General features: G+C 69.1%; 1 protein-coding gene across 2 annotated transcripts in view; it reads right to left on the bottom strand.

Moving 5' to 3' along the window:
• Positions 1-23004, bottom strand: part of CELSR1 (cadherin EGF LAG seven-pass G-type receptor 1) — a 90356-nt gene that overhangs the window by 3033 nt on the left and 64319 nt on the right. For both annotated transcript variants that reach the window (XM_045834779.1, XM_045834780.1), the window contains exons 9-33: positions 22110-22276; positions 19756-19941; positions 18623-18736; positions 17582-17756; positions 16821-16962; positions 15882-16002; positions 12904-13087; positions 12511-12612; positions 11825-11919; positions 11128-11337; positions 9733-9916; positions 8736-8879; positions 7412-7625; positions 6739-6906; positions 6479-6605; positions 6114-6314; positions 4617-4791; positions 4234-4346; positions 3876-3955; positions 2845-2971; positions 2111-2236; positions 1579-1673; positions 1239-1342; positions 944-1093; positions 377-613 (exon numbers count right to left, since the gene is read on the bottom strand). In XM_045834779.1, coding sequence (XP_045690735.1) covers positions 377-613; positions 944-1093; positions 1239-1342; positions 1579-1673; positions 2111-2236; positions 2845-2971; positions 3876-3955; positions 4234-4346; positions 4617-4791; positions 6114-6314; positions 6479-6605; positions 6739-6906; positions 7412-7625; positions 8736-8879; positions 9733-9916; positions 11128-11337; positions 11825-11919; positions 12511-12612; positions 12904-13087; positions 15882-16002; positions 16821-16962; positions 17582-17756; positions 18623-18736; positions 19756-19941; positions 22110-22276 — 3741 coding nt within the window. The remainder of the gene's footprint in view (positions 1-376; positions 614-943; positions 1094-1238; positions 1343-1578; positions 1674-2110; positions 2237-2844; positions 2972-3875; positions 3956-4233; positions 4347-4616; positions 4792-6113; positions 6315-6478; positions 6606-6738; positions 6907-7411; positions 7626-8735; positions 8880-9732; positions 9917-11127; positions 11338-11824; positions 11920-12510; positions 12613-12903; positions 13088-15881; positions 16003-16820; positions 16963-17581; positions 17757-18622; positions 18737-19755; positions 19942-22109; positions 22277-23004) is intronic.

The raw sequence follows: 23004 nt of genomic DNA, 5'->3' as shown, positions 1-23004 counted from the left end.
CGCCCTGCGCCCCCACTCGGCCTCCCTCCCTGGGTTTCAGCCCCACGTGGTGAGGCCAGGTGGCCACTCCTGGGGCCACTCCAGGGCCCCAACCCCGTGCCCAGGACTCGTCTCTGTTCCACCCACACTACCCCACCCACATCCAGCAGGCCCCGCCCCACCCCGCCCCATCCAGCAGGCCCCGCCCCGCCCCAATCAGCAGGCCCCACCCCCCCACCCCCATCCAGCAGGCCCCGCCCACCCAGCAAGGCCCTCCTCCTACCAGGCTCCGCCCGTGGGCCCCACCCACCCAGCAAGCCCCGCCCCCACCCCTTCAGCCCGCCTCCACGCCCCCCCTCCCAGGTACAGACAGCAGGCCCTGGCCTCCCAGAGGCACCTTTTCTCTGCTCCGGGGGCTGCGTGGGGGGCGCGCCCGCAGGCCTGGGTGGGCCGGCGCCGCTCTCCCCGTCAGGGGGGCGCTCGCGGCAGTGGTTGCCCTGCTGGTCCAGGTGGAGCTCCACGCTGACCTTGGTCTCCACCTTCAGGGGCGGCTTCTCGCCGGGCTCCTCACTGTCACTGCCCCCCAGGCTCCCGTCCGGCCAGTCGGGAGGGACGTGGTTGGGCGCGGCGTCCGCTGCGGCACCAGGGCCACCGTCAGCGGGCAGGGAGGCCCCGCGCCCTCGGGGGGCGGGGGGGGGCGGGGGACGACCCAGGCTCAGACAGGGAGGCCCTGACAGTGGGGTGCGGCCGCAGTCCGCCACTGCACCCAACCCCTGGCGCCTCTGCTGGCTCCCCCACCCCGGCCGCTCGGTGGGTCTTGGCAGTGAGAGCCCCCAGAGAGACCCCAAGACTGCCCCGCCTGCACTCGGTGGCCGGGGGAGGGCCTCCGTCCTCCGCCCTCCGCTGTGCCGCCCCCTGTCCCGTCCTGGGGGACAGGCCTGGCCTGTGGTGCCCGCCCCCTCACCTTTGGGGGTGCTGTGGACAGGGCCCCCGGCTGGGTCCCACTTGTCCTCGGCCTCCACCCCGTCGTCCTCGCTGTCCGACGAGCGCGAGGAGGCGTAGGAGCTGCTTTGCTCGTCCAGGGACAGCTCGCTGTCCGAGTCCGAGTCCTGGCCTGCGGGCGGCAGGGGGCGGGGCTCAGGCCGGGGGGTGGGGCTTCCTGCCCGAGGCAGAGCAGGGCCCCCGGGGCCCAGACATCCGGCTGCAGTCCGGGGAGGCGGCGCGTGGGCTGACAGGGGCCACCCCCGGGGCACACGCACCGTGGGGCTTCTTGATGGTCCTGGGGGGGAAGGACGAGTCTGGCTCCCGGGGGCCGCCCCGCGCGGGCCCAGAGGTCACGCTCAGCTTCTGGCCCACTTCGTCCCTGGGGGGGGGGAAGGAGGGGGGTGCTCAGCACCCCTGTTCTGGGGGCTGCGTGCTGTGGCCCCCTGACTTCACCAAACACCTGCTGAACATGCCAGGATGGCCATGTGGGCTCTGGAAGGTTCTCTGAGTGCACTGGGAAGCACTCATGAGCTAGAACAGCAGGGCACAGGCGACAAGGGCTGACCCCCCCTCATCCCCGCCCGAGGGGCAGCGAGGGCGACGCCTGGGCCCCACCTGACGGTGCTGTCCAGCGAGGCGGTGGACTCGCCCAGGGCCGTCCGCAGCAGGTGCGGCTCCTCGCTGTAGGTGGTGTGGCAGTTGAGGGAGCGCTGGAGGGTGGGGGAGGGGCGTGGTCATGGGTGAGCGGGGAGCTCCAGGGCAGAGGGTGGCCCTGTCCCCACAGCAGCAAGCCCCAGTGCTGGGACCCTGGCAGCACCCCACTGGGGGCGGAGGCAGGGGCCGCGCCGCAGCCGGGGGGGGGACCCGGGGGGGGGCCGGGGGGGCCTCCCACCCTCAGCCACTGCCTCCAGTTGGAGCCCTGGCCTGCTGGGCCCTGCCCTCCTGAGACCTTGAAGAGCAGACTGCGACCGTGACAGTCCCCATCTGGTCAGGCAGGACGCCACCTTCCGGGGACAGCCCAGCCCTTTGTGAGGGGTGCAGAGAGCTCAGAGCTGCATCTCCCCCCGGACCCCCACACGGACCCCCGGTGAGCAGCACTGTCCAGCCCCCAGGCCTGCACGGGGGGGGGTCCCCCGGGCGCCCCTACCGTCAGCAGGGTGGCCCTGGTGGTGGCCGAGTCGTCCGGGTGAGGCTTCTTCCCGGACAGCGCCCCCTTCAGGTGCTTGCGGACCTCCCTGTTGAGCACGCAGTGGAACAGGAGGACGAAGAGGCCCTGGGGGCGGTGGGGGGAGGGGACAGGTCAGGAAAGCAGCCAGCGGGGTCTGGCTGGCAGGGCCCCCGGGCTCGGCCTCCCCCTGCAGGGGCCCTGCTTCCCCGGGGGGCCTGCCAGGGCGGTTAGCGTTCGAGGACTGGAGGGCCCATCCCAGGCCGCGGGAGCCCCCCGGAGTCCCCCACGTCACTTCTGACCACCTCCCTGGGGAGCCCTTGGTGTGAACGGTCAGTGGCCAGCCCCCCTCCTGGGGACACACGTGGGATTTACGCGTGGGGAGGGGACAGGGCCCTGCGCTGGCTGAGCCCCGGCAACACTGGGCAGGGGCGGGGGGGACAAGGAAGGGCTGGCCGGACGGCTCCGGGCAGGGCGCGTCTGGGACAGAGGGCTCCTCCGGTGGCGGGACCCGGTGCTGCACTGCGGCGGCTCTGGAACCACAGCCGCGCGGCTGCCCGTGTGTCCCGAGAGCCGGGACGCAGCCTGCACGCTGGGCCGGGATCTCCTCAGGAACCCTCCCAGCCCCACGGGGTCCAGGCCTTTCAGAGAGAAAGGTGCCTCGGTGACCCAGGATCTCCCCCGACCCCCAGGGCTGGCCCCCCCGAGCCGCCCACCTGCAGGCAGCTGCAGACGGCGAAGAGGTAGTGGAAGGCCAGCACGTCGCTGTTCACGGCCAGCAGCCCCAGCAGCCAGGTGGCGCTGACGAGCAGCAGCAGCAGGAAGGAGGTCCTCAGCAGGGAGCTGGGGCGGGGGGGTAACCGGCCTGATTCCAGCCCTCCTCCCCTCCCCCAGCCGCTCACCGGTCCAGCCACCCACTCATCCGCCCATCCACCCATCTGTCCGCCCGCCCACCCACCCACCCACCCGCCTGCTGGCTGTCCCTTCCCCAAACCTCTCTTCTCTGAGAACCAGCACCCCTGCTGTGCGCCGCCCCCTGCTCCGCCCGCCCCCCCGGCTCCAGCACCCACCCACGGGGCGCCCTCCCTCGTCTCCCCGAGCCTTTCTAGGGTCCAGGGCTCCTCGCCCAGCTCTCCTGCCACCCTGCCCGACCCTCTGAGACTTTTTTTGTGAGTCGGACCCCCCTCCGCCCCCAGAGCACTGCAGGTTCCCCTGTGCTGGGCCCCCATCCTGCTGGGGGCTCCCTCCGTCCTCCCTGGGGCTGCAGCATCACCCGGGCTCCCCTGCCCACCTGCTGCCGTCGCCCCCAGCCCTGGCCGCACCTGTTGCCACGGCCACGCCGTCCCAGGTGAGACAGACACAGCCCACCTGTAGTGACGCCACCGCTAAAGCAACCCCACACCGCCCTCAGAGGCGACCCTCCATCCTGCACACCCCTGCGTCCCAGTGTGCCCCCCGCCCCGCCCCACCCCGCCCCACCCCCTCCCAGGGCCTGCACACCACTCAGACCCGACGCCACTCTGCCCCGATGGCGTCCAGACGCGGCCGCCTCCCCCGCCACAGTGGCCTGTCGGCCCCGCTGTCCGGCCGACCTCGGTCTCTGGGACAGGCCATGCCAGTGGCTGCAGCGGGCCTGGGAGCAGCCGGGGGCCTGGCTCCTGGGGCGGGGGGCGGGGCAGGGGGGGCAGGCCCCGCCCGAGCTCCTCCCCTCGGGCCCCACCCCCCGTCAGCATCAGTGCCGACTTACACGACCCCCCTCCTCTCGTAGCAGTGGCGCTCCCCCCGGCAGGACACTCTGGCTGACAGAACAAACAGGACCGTGTTGACCTGGAGAGCAAACAGTCAGGACCCACTCGTCTGTGTTGCCACAACAGACCCGCAGGGCAAACACTGCGGCCGGGCGTCTCCGCCCGTGTCCCACGCCCGCCCGCCTGCCTGCCCGCCCGGGACCCCTGGGGCTTGATACCGACGTCTCACGCAGGTGGGGACCCACGGGTCTGAGAATGACACCCGGTCAGAGGGTGACTCCAGCCTTTCCTGCCCCTGCCCCTGCCCCTCAGAGCAGCCGGCTCCCCCCGTCCTCGGGGCCCCACCACCGTACTCACAGCTACGACCGTCCCGATGGGCCCAGCAAAGCTCCAGATCAGGGTGTCTCGGAGGGACAGCCAGCAGAAGTCGGGGTTCCCGTAGCCCTGGGGGTCCAGGCCCACCGCGAGGCCTGGCCGTGGGAGAGGGGTGAGGGCAGCCGGGGCGGGCAGGCCCACAGCGGACACTCCCGCCCCCCCCACGCAGGCAGGGCCCGGGGCCCCACGGTCACCCTCGGAGGGACGGGCCGGGCGGACTGAGCCGGGGGCAGGCGGGAGGTGAGGCCCGAGAGTGCTCCTGCCCGGGCCCGGGGGTGCTGGCTCGTCTGACACAGGCCCCTGGTGGTGGGCTCCCAGCCCCGGCACCCCCCTCGCCCCGGGGGGGGCTGCCCGTGCGCCCTCACCGGTGACGATGGCCGGGATGCCCCAGCCCACCACGTAGTAGAACCGCATGGGCCCGGCGTCGATGTTGCGCGGCTCGGTGAGCATGCGGTAGACGTGCAGGCTCTCCACGAAGGTCCAGGCGAAGGCGCTCATGTACACGTAGTGCAGGACGATGGCGATCACCGTGCACAGGAACTGCGGGGACAGGGGCCGTCAGCGCGGGCTGAGGGCCGGGAGGCGCGGGGAGGGAGGCCACGTGGCCATGGGAGCGGGGTCTGGGGGCCTGAGTGGAGACATCGCCGAGTTAATAAGCTTTTGTGTTAGGTTCGCCCGACAGTGGCCGAGCGCCACCAGTCTCGGCGGCATCTCGGACTCCCGGTGCGGAACAGGGTCCCTCTGCAGCCCACCCGGGGACCAGCGGCAGGCAGGGCCTCCGTGACCTCAGCAGGAGCTGGAAGCCCCCACTTTCCCGTCACGTTCCAACGGTCGTGTGGGCGTTTAGTCTGAAGTCGAACGCTGCGGAGGGGGTCTGCTCAGACGGAGGGCCCCAGACCACAGTCGTGGCCTTGGCGGCCACCCCCGACCCTTGGGCAAGCAGGTCTCCAGTCCCTGCTGTGGTCCCGTCAGCCCCACCCCCGGGTCTCGGGGTCTGCACCCAGGAGACACTCCGAACCCCACAGACACAGGAGGGCGGGAACGGAGACGGGGCCGCCGTGACGCACAGCGAGCCAAGGCCAGGCTGCCCCGTGGGGGCCCCACAGAGCCGTCTCGTTGGGAGCCCAAGTGCCCCCTGCTGCCACGCCAACCTCGATGGGCCACACTCTCCCCAGAAACAAAATCATCCCGGAGGTGGCCGAAGGACCACCGTGGAGTGACATTCACCGAACACAGCACGGGGCGGGGGGCGAGCAGGGGAGAGACCGAGGGGCAGATCACCGCCTCAGACACCAGACACTGTCCGGACGCGGGGAGGCTGCGGTCAGTGGGGGGCGGGGCGGAGAGTGAGCCCGGGCGGTCGAACCCCGCACCAGACGCCCCTGCTCGCCCGTGCGCACCAGACGCCCTTGGCTCAGGGAGGGAGGGAGGGTCCGTCGGGAGGAGGGTGGGGGCCTGTGGCCTTAAGCAATGTGGGAAACAAATCCGTAAGACCACTTCTCTTTTAAAGGAGAAACGTTAGCGATACAGCACCTCACCGCTCAACCAACAGAGCCGTGCGGGCACAGACTGGCGCCCGGCGTGCGCGCCCCTCTCCAGCGGCAGAACACAGACGAGACGCCGGTGTGCGGAAACCCGGGAGCCGGCCAGGCACCGAGAGCCCGACCGCCTCTGGCCCGAGATGGGGCGGCCAGTGCAGGAAACCCGTCAGAACCCGGCGCGGCGCCGCGGCCTCTGTGGGCAGGGCCGCCTTCTCCGCTCCGGCCCCCGAGGGCACGTGGGGCCCGGGTGGGGGGGGCCTCGGGGGTCGTGGGGGCCGTGGGGCCCGGGCGGGGGGTCGTGGGGGCCGTGGGGGGGCTCACTGGGTTTGCCGTCTGGGTGACCCCGACCACGAAGACCAGCTGCGAGAGGAAGAGCGCGGCGGTGAGGTTCCGGTGGGCGCTGTGCAGGTTGGAGCGCGGCGTCCGCGCCAGCGCCAGGAGGACGAAGGCCACCAGCAGGGCGGCCAGGGACAGGGACACGGCCGCGTAGGTGACGATCTTCAGGGGCAGGACCTCTCCGTGCTGCGGGCGGGCGGGCGGGAGGGCGAGAGACGGGAGCGTGAGGGCCGTGCTCTGAGGCCGCCTTCACACGAGACGGACTCCTCGGGGCAGGAGCCAGGGGGGCGGGAACCCGTGGCAGGACCAAGCCAGGTGGGGGGGCCGCCCCGGGGCCGGCGCCCCCCCACCTCGCGCCTGGACACGTCCATGAGCACCGCGAAGCCGGCGGTGTGGCTGCACTGGCAGGTGACGTGGGTCCGGTTCCTGGACAGCAGCCCGCAGCCCTTGGCCGACCAGCCTCCGGTGCCCCCGGGGCTGCGGGGAAACGGGGGGGATGGTTCCCTCCGCCGCCGGGGCCTCCCGCCCCCCCACCCTGAGCCACGCGGGACCCTCTCGGTCCCCGGCCCGGCACCCCTGTCACCGCCGCCGCGGTCCCCTGGGGTCTCACGTGAGCGAGTGGTTCCAGAACACGCAGACGGGCTTGGTGCGCTCCTCGGTCTCCAGCAGGGCGAACCGCACCAGCACGGGCCGCTCCAGGGGGCTGGGGAGCACGGCGCCCTCGCTGTACACCGCCGCGCTCACCACCGGCGTGTTGATGACGGGCCGGCCCGGCAGCCTGCGGCGGGGACGAGAGCACAGCGGCCCAGGGGCTTAGCGGACCTCGTGGGAGGGACACCCGTGGGCGGTCTCGCCGGGGACACGGGGACAGATGTCTCTGCGGGAGGGACGGCCCCGCAGGGGGCGAGCCTGGGTGGCGGGCGCGTGGGGCCCGCTGCGGGTTTTGTCACGGGTGGGGTGTGTGCTCGGGGAGCGGCCACCTCTGGGTCAGAGGTGGGCTTCGGAATTTGAAGACGAAGGGACGCCATGGGTACGGAATTGTGGCGGCCCCGTGACACACACCACCAGGAGACACGTCGATCGGCTGCCTCCCGTACGCGCCCGGGCTGGGGATCGAACCCGTAACCTTTTGGTCCTTTTGGTCCTTTTGGTCCTTTTGGTCCTTTTGGTGTATGGGATGAAGCTCCCACCCACCGAGCCGCCCAGCCAGGGCAGGGAGGTGCAGGTGCTGATGCCAGAGCCCCCCCAGACCGGGCCCCGCGCCTGCTCCCGGCCGGCCTTACCGGAGGCTGCGGCGGTCGGGGTCGTAGTGCTCGGGCAGCAGCTGCCCCAGCGTCCGGTAGATGGCCACCAGGGCGACGGCGAACTGGCCGGGCTCGTCCGGGTGCCTCCTCTGCCTCCTGAACGGGGCCTCCCTCTCGGGGCTGGGCCCGGGGCGCGGGGTCTGCGGGGTCTGCGGGGCGGCCTTCCGACTGCCGGGCCTCACCGCAGGGCCGTCTGCAACGTGAGCAAGAGTGGAGGGGGCAGGGCTGGACACCTGCGTGACGGGGTCCACGTTGCCGGGCCCCGCGGACACTGCTGAGTGGGACAAGGCAGTCCGGGTCTCTCTCGTCCCCACACACGAGGCCCGGGAGACGGAAGGCCGCAGAACAGGGGGTGCTGGGGGCGGGGGGGGGGCTGCTGCCATCTCCCGGGAGCATCGCACAAGGGCCAGGGGACACCGGACACTGTCCCCGGCATGGTGGCCTCTCAGGAGCGTCTGGAGGCCCCGGAGCTCGCCTTGGCGTGGAGAGCCGGTCTGTCCTGGCCTGGGTTTGCCCGGCCCTAAATATATCACTGGGTCTAAAGCCTCAGTTCTGCCCTGGCTGGCGTAGCTCAGTGGTTTGAACGTGGGCTGCGAACCAAAGTGTCGCAGGTTTGATTCCCAGCCAGGGTACATGCCTGGGTTGCAGGCCATGACCCCCAGCAACTGCACATTGATGTTTCTCTCTCTCTCTTTTTCCCTCCCTTCCCTCTCTAAAAATAAATAAAATCTTAAAAAAAAAAAAATAAAGCCTCAGCTCCCCACCACCCGACGGGCTCCGCATGTCTCCAACTGACCAGCAGGCTGGCCAGGGGGTCTGGGAGGCTCCGTGTGGGGGAGGCATCAGGTGCCTCACCCCAGCAGAGCAGCCAGCACTCCCTCCGCTGTCAGGGCCGAGGGTGGGTCAGGGCACGGGCATGGGCGGCGAGGCCCGGGCTGGGCGGAGAGTCCACCTAGGGGACAGTCAGGGCAGAGAAGGGACCTGGCCCCCGTGGGAGGTGAGGGTCTGAGGGCAGAGGTCGCCGGCCTGGCGATGCCCAAGAGGGCAGGTGGAAGGTGGGCCGAGCACGAGTCCACCTGTCGGGAGTGGGGGGGGTGGGTGTCGGGGGAAGCAGGTCACCGGGGAGACACCTAAGCAGCCGCCGCTCGGGTCCGACAGCAGCAAACGCCCTGGCCAGCGCCCCCCAGACTGCAGGACGGCCCTGCTGTGAGTGAGGGCCGGCATCTCCGCCCCCCGCAGGGCACCCGCCCCCCGCGCGGAGCAGCAGGACCCCTGGGGCCCGCCCGGTGTCCCCACGCCTCACCCCTCCTCTCCGGGGGCTGGAAGAAGTCGGCCGAGAAGAACACGGAGGAGGCCAGCTCCTCCGGGAAGCCGTCCGGGACGTCCTGGAACCGCGGCACCCAGGCTCCCGTGAAGTTGAACTTGTCGAAGACGTCGACGGCCAGGACTGCGGGCACAGCGGTCTCCGTCACGCGTGCGGCTCAGCAGCGCCCCGCCCCAGGCGCCGTCGGGCACCGCCGCCCTGACCCGCACGCAGTCTGGGGACCAGACTCTCCTGGCCCCCCACCCCCAGCTCTTTCACCCCTGGGGCCCTGCAGGGGGCTCCCAAGCAGGACGGGGCAAACATACGGCAGGTCCGGTCGCCGACCGGGCACCCAGGGCCCTCGGGGTCGGGACTCACGGGGCGGCACCGGAGGGAGGCAAGCCCGGGAAGTGACAGCGTGACCTGCGCACAGTGGGCGCCCCCGCCCCTCCCTGGTAGGGACGCCGCGGGTCACAGACCCGTCCAGCGACAGATAAGTGGGTAAATCAAGGGGCCGAGTCCGGGAAGGGACAATCGCTGGTCCTGCCCGAGCACCCCTACACCCGCAGGGGGAACGAGGAGCCTCCCGCCGGGCCAGCCCCCCGGGGGCTCTGCCCTCTGCCAGCGCCGCCCGGCCGGGTGGGGCTGCTGCTGACGAAGGGGCCGACTGGGGAACCCCTGACCCCAGAGCAGCCTGTCCTGAGCACGCGGGGACTCGGTTCACGAGGTGTCCGTTCTGCTGCTGGCTCTGGCCCTGTCCGCCGCCCCGTCCCGCCCTGGGCCCGGGAGGACATGTGTATTTCTGCGGGTCACTGGTGGACAGGCTGGACAGAGTGTGTCCAATGTCCCCGTTGTACAGCAAGGAAAGGGGGGGCAGCGCTGCTGACCCTTCCCCAGGAGGTGGCCGCACCGGGGCGGTGCACCCGGGTGGCCCGGGCTGTGCCTCCGAGCCCCCGCGGGCCGCCCGCCCACCCCCGCGCCGGCGCCCGGGGCTCACTCATGTTGGCGGTGACGATGACGAAGGGCCGCAGGTAGGTCCTGCGCAGGTTGCGCGCCACGTTGCCCAGGTAGTCCTGGAAGCGGCTCAGCAGCCGGGCCGCGCCCGCCTCGCTCCGCTGGATGTGCTCCCAGGCCGCCCTGGTGCCCGGCGCCAGGAGGGCGCTGCCGGCGTGGACGACATCCTGGCCGGACACACAGACACACAGACAGACAGTGCTCAGCGCGGGGGCGCGGCCAGCCCGGGGAGGCCTGGCTCACCCACCGGGGCTCCCCGGGTTCCGGAGGCCAGGCTGGGTGGGGCCCGGGCAGGGAGGGGACAGCGGGTGCCTGTGTGGTGACGCCCCGTCCCCGCACGCCCCAGGGTCTATGTGAATGGGGCTGAGGCAGCAGGGGCAGACTCGCGGGGTCTCCGGGGCTCGGGAGCCCAGTCCGAGACAGAAACCGGTGGGGAACGTGCATTCTCGAAGAGTCAGCGGCAGGAACAAAGTCCGCTGGCCCAAACTCTCAGGCCTGGACTGCAGTGCGGGTGAGGGGAGCCTCCCTGCCTGGGCCCTGGGGTCTGTGTGGACAGGGGGGACCCCCCAGAGCTCTGTGTGGACATGAAGGGCTCCCCCACAGCTCTGCACAGACAGGGGAACCCCTGGGGCTCTGTGTGGACGGGGGGGATCCCCCTAGGACTCTGTGCAGATTTGGGGACCCCCCAGGGCTCTGCGCAGACAGGGAGGCCTAGAGAGAAGCAGGGAGGAAGCGAGGCGGCCCTGCGCCCCAAGAGCAGTCTGCAAACATCAGGAGGATGAGTCTCCTCACGGGTCATCCCAAACAGACGTTCCTCAGGGGCCAGGGACTCGCACAGAGGGCGGGCAGGGGGGTCCGCGTTGGAGAGGCCATGCCTTCCAAAAGCTGGACCTCAGGGTGTGCGGCTCAGAGCAGAGACCCCGGAATCCCCTTCCTCAGGAGCTCTGTGCACCCCTGGTGCTCCAGCCTGTTTCCTTACACTGTACACTGGGGGGTGGCTGCACCCCTTCACGGATGCGCGTGCGGAATCAGTGAGCTACTTCACGTAAACCGCACAGAGCACCGCCTGGGCCCAACTCAACGGCCAGCTGCTAGCGGCCATCCCTGTTTCTGTCCCCCCGACGGTGACCCGCCTGTGCCCTTCCCGAGTTGTTCTAACGTCCGTGACCAGTTTCGCTGGTCGCGGACCTGGCCCGGGCTCACGTGGGTAAGGGGGAGTGTGGCCAGCAGGACACCGGGCCCTGAGACCTCGCACAGCCCAGCACGCACCACGTCCGTCCTCTGAGCCCCCGAGGGCCGCCCGCCCGAGCTCCCGGCCCATCCTGCCCGCGCGGGGGCCCCCCCTCCCCCGAGGGACCCCGCGTCCGCCCCCTCCTACCTCGTGGAAGTCCGCGTCCCGCGTGGCGGCCAGCTCGAAGCCCTGCTGCTGGCTCTCGTGCTGCAGGACGCGAGCCAGCAGCTGGTAGGCCGTGTGCACGTCGTGGCCGAAGAGCGTGCCCGCGTGCTGCGTGGCGTTCCGCAGCGCCTTGGCCAGCCGCAGCGCCCCGGCGCCGTCCAGCCGAGTCTCGTTCCGGCTCAGCTTCTCGTTCTGGAGCCGGGGGTGGGGGGAGCACATGGGGTGTCGGCAGACCTGCCTGCCGCCTGTGTGGCTGCGTGGGGGGCCCTCCTTGTTCAGAGAGCCACAGCGCTTTCCCGTGGGAACTGCCTTGTCAGGAGAGAACTTGAGAACCGCCCCCCCAAAACCCCACAGTGGGCCTGGCTGGCAGCTGCGGCACAGCAAAGGAGGGTCTGTGGGGCCAAAGAGCAGTTGGCAAAATACCCCAGCTGCGGCACTGAGGGAACAGGGAAAGGGGCAGAAGCAGGCTCGACCCGCCCCTGGGGCTGGGCCCGGGGACATGACCCAGGGACACGACCCCGGGGGCCTGGAGTTTGCAGAATCAGACGCAGAGCTGGGTCCTCACGGAGAAGAAGCAGATGTGCTCTGAGCCGCGCCAGCGCCTGGCCTCAGGCAGGGTCCCAGCTGCCCGGACGCCCAGCCAGCCCTCCCAGCGGCCCCTCCCCACACCCGCCCCTACCGTGGCTTTGAGCTGCACGAAGGAGGCCGTGGTGCAGTTGAAGAGCTCAGGGGGCCGCCAGCCCTTCTCGCTGCTGCAGTGCCGGACTGCGTTTCCTGGGAGGAGAGGGTGCGCTCGAGAAACCTGAAGTTCTCATGGCTAATGAACACGTGTCTGTCCGGGGGGCGGGTACCGAGACCCCACGCGTTGTCTGCGGTGTGAACCCCAGGGGAGAAGTGCGCCCCTCACTGGCCCGGGTCGGAGCAGCAGGGGCCACGGCCGCGAAGCCAGCCCAGCCACGAGGAGCACACATCGGAGCAAGCCGGTGACACAAGCCAGCTCAGCTGCCGGCCCAGTGCCCACACATCCACGCACACCCCACGCCCGCCCCGAGCTGCACGCTCTCCCGGCACCCCTTGAAGGGCAGATGCAGCCCCCTCCCCACTTTGCGAAGCGAACCCCCTTGCTGAGCGGAGAAACAGCTCACGTGTCTCCGGCGCTCCGTGCGCCGCCATGGTGCCCTTCCCAGGTTTTCTTGCTTCTCATTGAGGGAAAAGTTCCCTATTTCCCCCCCAACACTTTGGCTGAACCAGGTTTCTCAACACCGGACATGAGCTCCACCGCCTCGGCCAGCTCTCCCACGAACCACATGCCTCCCCCGGGGTTTCCTGCTGGGAGGGGACGTCCTCACAGGCCACGGCACTCACCCACGGAGCCCTTGGGGCACGGCACCGCGGCGGGCTGCCCGAACTTGGTCTGCGGCCACCAGATGCCGGCTTCAAACGCTCTGGGACACCCGCTGTAGATCACTGGGGGGGGGGGCGCAGGCAGGAAAGCCCTCAGCCGTGCCCCCACACGTGCAGGGCCCTCTGCCCCCAGCAAACCGACCCCTCAGGCCCCCCACCCAGCGGCGAGGACGACGGGTGGGGGTGGCCCCGGCTCTGACGAGGGGCCAGGTTCACAGAGGCCACGTGGGCACAGCCAGACCCTGCAGCTGCTGCGCGTCCCCCAGAGACCCAGACACCCAGACACCCAGACACCCATGCCCGGCGGCCTGTGCCCACGACACGGCCCCAAGGGGGACCAGGGGCACCGCAGACCTTCACAGCCGAGCACGGTGACCTCGGCGAAAGGGTTGTCGCAGCGGTTGCACTGGCGGCCGATGACGCCGGGCTTGCAGGCGCACTGCCCCGTGTCCATGTCGCAGGCGCGGCTGCGGGAGCCGTCGGGGAAGCAGTCACAGGGCAAGCAGGCGTCCTGGTCCAGGGGCTGGTAGTGGTTCTCCTGCAAACGCCAGGGGCAGCGCGTGGGGCTCCAGAGGCCGGTGGGGCCCCTCCCCACCAGGGGTGAGTCCTGGGCCACGTCCAGGTTCCCGCCACCCACAGTCCCCGGGCCACGCCAGACCGCGGCGTTCTCCAGCAGAGCACCCCACTCTCGTTTCTTAGTGAGCTTTTTGAGGCCACCTGCCTACTCATCCTAAAAAGGGCCAGAGATTCAGACGGAGATACGGGTACGAGAATGGTCTTTGCAGCGTTTTCTTTTGGGCCTCTGAAGAAATCAGGAGCTGCCTGAATGTCTACCACTGGGCAGGTCAGGGTCAAGAGCATGGGCTTCAGATTCAGAAGGTCCTGGGTTCACGTCCAGCTCAGCCACTCACTGGCCACGCCAGCCTTGCCCGGTCACTCCAGGGTCCCCCACTGAAAACTGGAATGGGTCGTGACCTGGGCAGACTCCCGGCCAGTGTCACGGCTCCCATGGCAGCAGGGACCCGGAACAGTCGGCACGGGGTCCCGACTGCGTGCGTGCCGGTGCTGGGAGGAGGCACACACGCATGGAGAGTCACCCCGGGACGGCAGACGGGACGCCACTGTCACCTTTTGAATTCCTTTCTGCACGTCTTATAGTTTTTGTGAGGAAAAAAAAAATTCCAGGCACGTTTCCCTAAAGTACCCATCCCCACCGCCCTCCCACCCCTGCGGCCCCCCGACGCCCCCTGGTGCCCCACCAGCCAGGTCCTGGTTCCTTATGGCTGTTGTGACTTTTTCATTTAAGCATTTCAGGAGACAAGTCACGTTTCTGGAGCCCTGAGGGGAGCTGGGGAGCATCAGAACGCGCCCCTACAATGGCCCTTTTCCCTTCCTGGGGTGCAAGCGCATCCCCGTGAAGGCACAGGTCACACGCCACGCGGCTACTTGGACCAGCGGACCTTTACTCTGGACCCAGTCGCAGTAGCTCAACAGCAGCTGCTAACAGGACGCTGAGGGTGCACGCCGCGCTCCCGAGCCGAGGAGGGAGGGGTCTTACAGGCTTAGGGCAGAGAACGCCGCAGCAGGTTCAGACACCGGGCGTGGGGGGGGCGAGGGTGCGCCTTCAGACGCGAGGCGAGGGGCGGGGCTCCGCTCTCGAGGCGGGAATGGGGCTCTGTCTGCGCTCGGACAGGAGGCAGTGGGCGGGGCTTTGCGCTCGGATTCCAGCCAGGGGGCGGGGCTCTGCTCTCAGGAGGCGGGAGTGGGGCTCTGCGTTCAGACAGGAGGCGCCGCGGGGCTTTGCGCACAGACTAAAGGCGGAGATGGGACTTTGCTCTCAGATCCAGGCGGGGATGGGGCGCTGCGCTCAGACAACAGGCGAGGGGCGGGCTTTGCGCTGAGACCCTAGTGTACACGTGGCAAACACCAGGCCGGCGGGCAGAACCCGGCCCTGCACCTCGTTTTATCCGCCCAGCACCTCGTTTCTACCCGGCAGCAGCACCTAGCTCTCTCCTAACTGTTAAGGAGTAGTTTGCATTTATACGGTCCTAAAGTGACCTTCGGCCCCTCGGAGGCAACCGCGAGGCTGATGTGGCCTCCGGTGAAAATGAGTTCGACACCCCGGCCCCAGCGGAAGGCAGGGCCTTGCACGCAGACCCGAGGCAGGAGGCGGGAACGGGGCTTTACCTTCGGACACGAGCCGAGGGGCGGGGCTTTGCCCTCGAACTCGAGGCAAGGACGGGGCTCTGTGCTCAGAGGGAGATGGGGATGGGGCTTTGCACTCGACTGGAGGCGGAGACGCGGCTCTGCACCGAGACAGAAGTCAGGGGGCGGGGCTCTGCTCTCAGACTGTAGGCGGGAATGGGGCTTTGAGCTCAGACACGAGGCGGGAGGGGCTGTCCTCAGGCGGGGGTCGGAGCCTTGCGCTCAGACTGGAGGCGGGGGCGGGGCTCTAGTCTCAGAAAGCAGTCAGGGGGAGGGGCTCTCCACAGGCTGTAGGCGGGAATGGGGCTTTGCACTTGGATTCCAAGTGAGAGGCGGGGCTTTGCGCTCAGACAGGAGGCGAGGGGTGGGGCTTTGGGCTCAGACTTGAGGCTAGGATGGGGCTCTGCGCTCAGACACCAGGCGGGGATGGGTGGGGCTTTAGGCTGTGACACGAGGCCGGGGCGGGGCTGCGGGCTCACGCACGAGGCAGGGATGAGATTCTGCGTTCAGACCCGAGGCGGGAATGGGGCTTTGCGCTCGGACGCGAGGCAGTGGGCGGGGCTCTGCGCTCTGAGAGGAAGTGAGAGGCGGGGCTCTGCGCTGGGACAGGAGGCGGGGACGGGACTCTGCGCTCAGACTCGAGGTGGCAGTGTGGCTCCGGGCTGGGACAAGAGGCGTGGAATCCCCCATCACAAACAGGAGTCGGACTGGGGAGGTGGGGTGTGCTCTGGGCTTCTCATATTTGACAGTTTTGGGTGTCACTGAATGCTGGTCGGATAAAAGACCAGGACAGTGGCCTGCTAGGAGAACCCAGCTCATTCCAAGGCTGAGCCAACAGCACAGAAAGTGCTCAGTTTCCTGTTTCTCACAGGTTGTGGCGCTGAGGACTCAGTTCCCAGGGTCCAAACCAGCTCGCAGGTGAAAACTAGCCTGGGGGTACTCAGTCCCTCCGGGGGCAGCACGAACCCTCAACCCACATCAGCATGTGTGTGAGTGTGCACTGATTTCCCTGGGCTCAGGACATGCGTGTGACTGTGTCCAGGTCCACCTGGGGCCACCCCTGGGCTCAGCACTCAGGGTGCAGGTGGGGGACGCGACCCCGATGGCCACCTGCAGGCCGGCCTCACCTTGCACTGGCACTGCCCGTTGGTTTTGTTGCAGTCAGGGTCAAAGCCTTTGCTGACGGCACAGTGGCACGGCCCGCACACGGGGTTGCCCCACCAGCCTTTGGGGCACGGAAGGTCGACCCTGCCAGGAAGACAAGGTGGCAGGTGGAAGGAGTGCATCACAGTCCTTCCAGAAAAGACTGTTGGAGGCAGGGCCTTGGCTGGACATGCCGGGACAGCCCGGCCCCCAGGCCTGGCCCCCTGGGCTCCACAGGCAGCCTCCTCCCACCGCGGCACTCAGGCCCCCGCTGCTGCTGCTGGTGGTGCTTTGCCCCTGAAACGCCTGCTCCTCCGGCCTCCCCGCCTCCCATCCCCTGTCGTCCAGACCGGTGCCTGTCTTCTCGCGAGATCACGGGCTGAGGGCACCGCTGCATCTCGCTCACGGGCAGCATTACTGCACACTTTACAATCCCCAGGTGACAAAGAGCAGAGCGGGCCAACCCTGCCAGGTGGGGCTGCGGGTGGCCCCGAGGCTCCCGCGCCCGAACGGCCGGCACGGGCTGAGGGAGGACCACGGGCGGTGGGGAACCAGGCACCCAGCTGGGGAGAGTGAATTGCCTGGGCCGGCCCGGGGCTTCCGTGCACGCTGGACACGGTGACAGTGTTCCACGCGGTGACATGCGTCTTCCCGTGTCTCAGGGCCAGCCTGCTCGGAGCCCGGCGGGCTGCAGGGGAACCAGCTGTTTGCAGGTTTCCGAGGGGAAACCTGTTCCCCGAGGCCGAGTTCGGGACGCCCAATCAGTCGCTCGTTTATTTCTCGCCAAAGTTGAGGGAAAAAAGTAGGTCCTTCGCCCAGAACCACGTGTATTTCGGGTGAAGAGACGGGAGGAGGAGACCCTGGGCCGGGGGCGGCACCCGCGCGCACAGCAGGCGGCGGTGCCGGGAAGGGGCGACTCTCACCTGTTCTCGCAGTACTGCCCGCGGTGGTGGGACCCGCACTCACACGCGTAGCCCCGGGGGGCGCCCGCGCTGCGCACGCAGGCCGCCATGTGCTCGCAGGGGTTCAGGTGGCAGACGTCCACGCACTTCCTTCCAAAGTACCCTGGGGGGACAGGCCGGCATCACCCCCGCCCTGCGGAGTTGGCCGCTGGCCGCTGGTGGCTGGCTAGGGCAGGCCCGCCTCCCGGAGCCAGACCCTCCTCGTCAGACATCTCGGCGTGTGCGCTCCCCCAGACGCGACGTGCCAGGCCGCTGGGCGCGGTCACGGGGAGCACGAGCATCCGGTGGGTCAGACTCGGGCAGACAGACGAGAGGGCGTCCCCGGCCCCGGGACAGTGGGGAACGGGGCAGAGGGGCCCGGCCACCCCAGGGCACACGGTAGGGGGCGCCAGCTGAGCACCACTACAGCCCCTCGGGGTTCAAAGCAAACCCTGAAAGTGCACATGTGTTAAAATGTGGACTTTTCCCTAACTTTTTCCCTCATCTCGTCACGAGCCCTGAGGATGGGGCCCGGAGGGTCCCCCTGCCGAGGGCGGATGAGACACATTCAAGGAGAGAAGGCCGCTCCTTCGTTCCGAACCAAAGCTCGGGGCTCCCAGATGCACAGAGTCGGCGGGGACGCCGCCACCCCACTCGGCTTTCCTCCCTGCACTGGTGACACCAAAGGCGTCGCCCTCAGGTGGGCGCACAGGCATGGGGGAGGGGGCGCGGTGGGTGCTCACCCTTGTCGCAGACACAGGTGTAGCTGTCCCAAGTGTCACGGCACTGGCTGTGCTGAGGGCAGGGGCTGGAGGCGCACGGGTCCCCCACGTCACAGCCGTCCTTCACCCTGACCTTGAGGGCGTCGTCCATGTTCAGCATGGCGATGTTGGTGGACGTCTCCCCCATCCTCACGCCCTGAGGTGAGAAAGGGCAGCCGGACTTAGTCTCGGGCCTGGGGCTGCAGGAATCCCGACAGGGCCCTGGGGGTTGAGGAACCCCGATTCTGTCTGCTCCCGTGCTTCTAACGCAACACCTCATTGACCTACGACCCTGGGACTGGTGAGGGGGAGGGGGCGGAGAGGTGGGGCGGGGGGCGGGGTGAGGTCACCCCGCCTCCACCAGGCCGTATTCCGCGTGGGAAGAGAGGCCCCCGGAAATGAAGACAGAGGCTCCTGCGCCCCAGTAACCCCCACCGGTGAGCATCACAGGGAAGGACACTGGAAGGAAGGTCACGGAGGGTATGACTGTGGGGGCAGTGGGCGTCCCGGGAGGAGGGGCCACCGCCCAAGGCACCGCAGTGGGGCCACACTGGCGAGGCCCAGGGCAGGGGGCCGGGGGGCTGGAGCACAGCAGGGGCTGGGGGAGGGGCTCAGGGGACAGGCCGGGGTGGGGGTGGCAGCAAGGTGGAGAGATGCAGTTTATATCCTTGCGGCGGGAGCCCAGGGGCTGTGAGCTGGGCCACTCTATGAGCAGCTGCCGGAACAGCTGGACGAGGGGACGAGGGTGGGGTCCGTGCAGGTGCGGTGGACAGGTGGGGCCGGTGGAGGTAGTGAGGGGCCAGCTCTGGCCCTGCCATGAAAGCAGAGATGCAGGTGGCCGGCCGTGGCAGTGGGGGGCGGGGGATTTGGGGAGAGAAGGTGGGGAAACACGGGGAGGACGGGTCCAAGTTGGAAACTGGGTTGGTTCAGGCGGGGGTGGCTCTTACAGTGTTGGTTTACGGGAAACTAGCAGGTGACCGGCGGCAGCCAGCAGGGTGCCCGGGGCCCTGCGCCCCGTCCTACCTGCATGCAGCCCCGGAAGCCGCGGCGCACGGAGACCTTGTCCTCAGACACGCCCCCCACCACCACGCTCCTCATCTTCAGCCCCGGGAGCTGGCTCCCGATCTGCACCGTGTCCTGCGAACGAGAGGGGCCACGTCCACCGTTCGGGGACCGCCTCCTGGCCGAGAGGAGCGCGCTCAGACCTCCAGCCCAGCTGCCTCGGCAAGGGCCCCCCGGTCCGAGGCCCCTGGGCCTCCCACGGAGGGCCGGCTCGGCCTTCTCGGCGGGAAACACAGCCGTCCGTGGGAACCGGGTCACAGGGCGCACGTCTGCGTCCCGGCCCCGCCGAGATGGTCAGCTCGGGGGGGGGGCGGGGGCAACCCTCCTGCCTGCAAAGCGGGCCGCCGTGTGGGGAAGAGCTTGGGAACGGGGGCGTCGGCAGCAGAAGGAAAATGCGACCGCTGCTGGGGGAGCTAAGGCGGCCTCCCCACCCCCAGGCCCTGGGCCGGGAAGGCATGCCCATGGACTGGGCCTGCCGTCTGCCCTCGGAACCAGGTTTCCAAGGCCTGGACGCCAAGAGCACCTGGCAGTCACCCATGAGTGTGGGCGTCCTGTGGGACACGCCCCTTGTTACCTGGCTGCGAACCATGGAAACTCATGGGGTTCAGCGAGTGTTCTCTGAGTGCGCCCGGCCTGGGATCGCTCGTGCCATCTGGGGGGGGCAGGCGCACCTTGGGGGCCCCCGTCCCAGCACCTGGGTTTCACTGCTCACCCACCTGCGTGCACCGTCCACTCTGAGGGCAGCAGCCCGTGCGATATCAATCTTTGCGCCCAAAGGCCCAGTGAGGGGCACGCAATCGTATCTCGAGAGACGCCTTTGCTATAAGAGGCCCCTGCTGAAGGCACATTTTGGGGCACACGGGCGGAGTCCAGTTCCTGACCCCAGGAGCTGACCCTCGAGAAAGGGGATCAGGTGCAGATGCTGGGGGCCTCAGCATAAGGCAGATGTGAGACCGAAACTCTGGGGAGGCTCAGAGCGTGTGCCCCCAAACCTCCCAGGGCTCTGGAAGGTTCTGGGGCATGGAAGGGTCCCTCGATCTCCCCCAAACCCGACGCAGAGGCCTTGTCCAAAGAGGGTGCAGGCGCCAGCTCACCTGGTCCATGCCGTAGTCCAAGGTCATGACCGCCAGGTACTTGATGTCTTTGCCCTCCTTGGCGCTCTTCAGCTCTATCAGCAGGTGGTGCCACTCCCCGTCCGTCACGCGTGACCTGGACAGCCTCATGGACGCCACATCCTCGGGGCCGTGGGACACCTCAAACTGGATGTGGCTGTCCAGGATCTGCGGGCAGGTGGGTGGGCAGCCATCAGACAGAGAGGCTATGGGCCCGGCGACCCCGGGCAGCCCACGCAGTCAGGCAGCTGTCCTTTCTCGCTGCCCATGACCCCCTCAGAAGCGTGCGCCTTTCTCTAGGGCAGGAAGTGTCAGGTGCTGACGCAGGTGTGGGACGAGAACGCCCGTCAGGCCCACGTACGGGGACCACCCCGCGGTGCGGCGACTGCCGGGCTCCTGCTCCAGGAGCAAACCCCGCCGGGCTGCGGGGCAGGCCTGCACCGGTCTCCGCGGTCCGAAATGCCGCGCAGGCAGACGCGCCCTGACCCGCACCTGTGCCCGGAACAGCCCGGAACAAGGCACCGGAAAGTGGGCCTGTCGCTCATTCCAAAGTACATCAATACTTCCTCAACACCCCGCGGGCCAAAGAAGAAATAGTGAAGGAAAATAGGGAACACTGTAGCTGATCACGAAGAAAACACAACTAATAACTCGTCTCGGTCGACGGTCACCGAGGAGAAGTTTGTGACCTTTCCACGCCCCGCCTCCTCGTGTCCCCAGACGGGAGCCTGTGCTCCCCGGTCCCTCGCGGGCTCTTTGCCGTCCTCGCTGACAAAGCCCGAGGCCGGTGGCGCGGCAATAAAAATGACACACGCCCCCTCCCCCCAACACACACACACACGCGGTTCCTGCAGGACGGGTCCCCGAGACTACAGCGGCGCCTGCAGCCACTGCGGGGCTGTCACCGGATCTAGGAGCAGCGTTCGACAACAGCCGGGTGATCCCACTGACGACGCAGGCAGATGCAGGGCGCTGGGGAGCAATCGCCCAGATGGCCCGGGCCGCCGGGTGACCGAGCCGCTGGTCTGGCCGGCCGCGGAGGCCGAGAGACCCTGAGCTGCTGCCCGCGGAGCCCAGGCGCCTGAGGGAGGTCTGCCTCCCCCACGCATCCCGTGGAGATACGCTAGAGCATTCCGGGAGGGCCCGGACGACCGGCCTTCGGGACCCGCCCTGCGGTGGCCTTCTGGGTGGCCGCCGGGGCCTGGCCGATCTCCCCCAGCAAAGGCCTCCACTCTCGCCACCCACTCTCGCGGGCAAAAACCCTTCCCTTCGATGAGCCACCCACAGCGGAATTACTCTAACACCACGGGAGTCCGTGGCCTCGGGGCTTGTTCCTGCCGACAGCATACTTTTTTCCTACGGAGACCCCGGTGCCAAAAGACAACGTGCGAGCTCTGGTTCATCACCGGGACCGAAACAGCCGGTTTAAATTTGCTCCAACACGGAAACAACCGCAAAGGAAAAACGCCAGCCCCCAGGCAGAGCCGTGCCTGCCGAGTTCTGGCCCAGCGCGGGCTCCTGGGGCTGCCCGGCGCTCGGAGGAGATGACGAGTCACCGGGGGAAAAATGTCGGCTGTGACAGGGGCTGGCCCTGCGGTCCGATGCGAGTCTGAAAACGCTCTGAGCGGTGACACAGGGGAGGGACATGCAGACTCACAGACAGCGGCTGCTGTCAGGGCTCCGAGCCCCGGCCCCTGCCGGGCAGGGCTGGGCACGCCCCTCAGGGATCTGTCCCTGTGATGGGCCAGCCCACGGGGAGCCCTGTCCCCATGGACGGACCTCTGGCAGAGAGCACCTCGGTCCCCTCCCTCTGCCCCTGCCACACAGGAGTGTTCCCAGATGGGTGGCCCACAGGGCGGCGGGACACGGTCCCGCGGGTGTGGTAGCACCCAGATGGATGATGAGGGACCCGTGTCGCCCAGAGCTCAGGGTCTCTAGGCCCCGGTGTGCCGCCTCGCACGCAGCGTCTCCTAGACGCCGACACGTCCACTCCAGGCCGCGGCGAGGGCGAGGCCTGCCCCGCGCGCCTGCACCGGGGATGGGGACAGGAAGAGGGCAGCCCCCAACGCTAAGGAGCTGCTTCCTCCAGGGAAACGTCTGTGGAGCCGGGAAGGGGGCGGAAAAAGCTGGGGGACAGTGTGGGTTCGCATGACCTTTCCCGAGTTTCCCAGAACTCTCCCCCTTCCCCAAAGATTTGTGTGGACGGAGCGGGAAGGGCCAAAGCGAGGAAGAGAACGCACGTGGAAGGCAGCCCGCACGGGAGGGCCCCTCCCCGGGCCCGTGCGGGACGCCCCCCGCCCTGCGGGTCCGGGGCGGCACGCGGTTCTCTCACCCACCTGGAGATGCAGCCGGGAGGACCCGCCCGCCGTGGCCGCCAGCAACACGCCGTCCTCCTGCCGCGTCCGGAACATGAGCCCCAGGTACCAGGGCACGGAGATGGTGACGTCCAGGCCGCTCCAGGACACGACGCTCTCCCCGCTGAAGCGCTGGGGGTGGGGCATGACTGTGGGCACAGACACGGGGCCTCGGGCGTCAGGCGGGGCGGGGACAGGCTCCCGGGGAGGTGGGACGGGGTGCGGGGGGAGCGGAGGGGGAGAAATCTGGGCTTCTTTCATTTTCCTGCGCCGGCTGGTCTCAGCCCTCCGCTTTTACGGCGCCTGACCCCAGAACCCAGGGGCCACGGGGGTCACATGCCACCTTCCTGGGGTTCCCGACCCCGGCCAGGGCGTGGTCAGGGGCCCTCGGGTTGGACGGCAGGCAGCCCGGGGCGACTCAGGACCCCTGGGCTGGGTCCAGGGTGCTGGGCGGGCGCCTCCCAGAGGACGGTCTCCTGCTGGGAGAGCCCCAGCCAGCAGGGGGCGCCACACACGTGTGCCGCTGCACTCGCTCCTGGGCCTGCGCCCAACCCGCCTGCCGTCCGCGGGTGTCTGGGGGGATGGGCCCAGACGTGGCAAGGCCCCTGGACAGCCGAGGGCCCCCCGGTGGTTTGGGGGGCCACCAGAGAAGTGACACCAGCCCCGGCCAGGCTGTTAACACTGCTCCAGACTGACCACAAGGGAGGACGATGCCAAGCCGGGCCCGGTCCTCGCTGCCACCGGCCCCTGCGTACGGTGGTCAGTGGCCCGTGCCCGAGTCGCACCCTGGCCCCTCCGGGGGGACCACACAGTCATCCCAGAGGGCTTCCGGAGGAGGCCGCCGGCACCCGGCCGCCGGGTGGGGGCCGCGCCGGGG

This window comes from Phyllostomus hastatus, unplaced genomic scaffold (genome assembly GCF_019186645.2).
Source record: "Phyllostomus hastatus isolate PE091 unplaced genomic scaffold, TTU_PhHast_1.1 phas_contig_198, whole genome shotgun sequence".
NCBI classification, from domain to species: Eukaryota; Metazoa; Chordata; class Mammalia; order Chiroptera; family Phyllostomidae; genus Phyllostomus; species Phyllostomus hastatus.
Note: the sequence above shows the minus strand (reverse complement) of the source record. Positions and strands in the feature narration are given on the sequence as shown.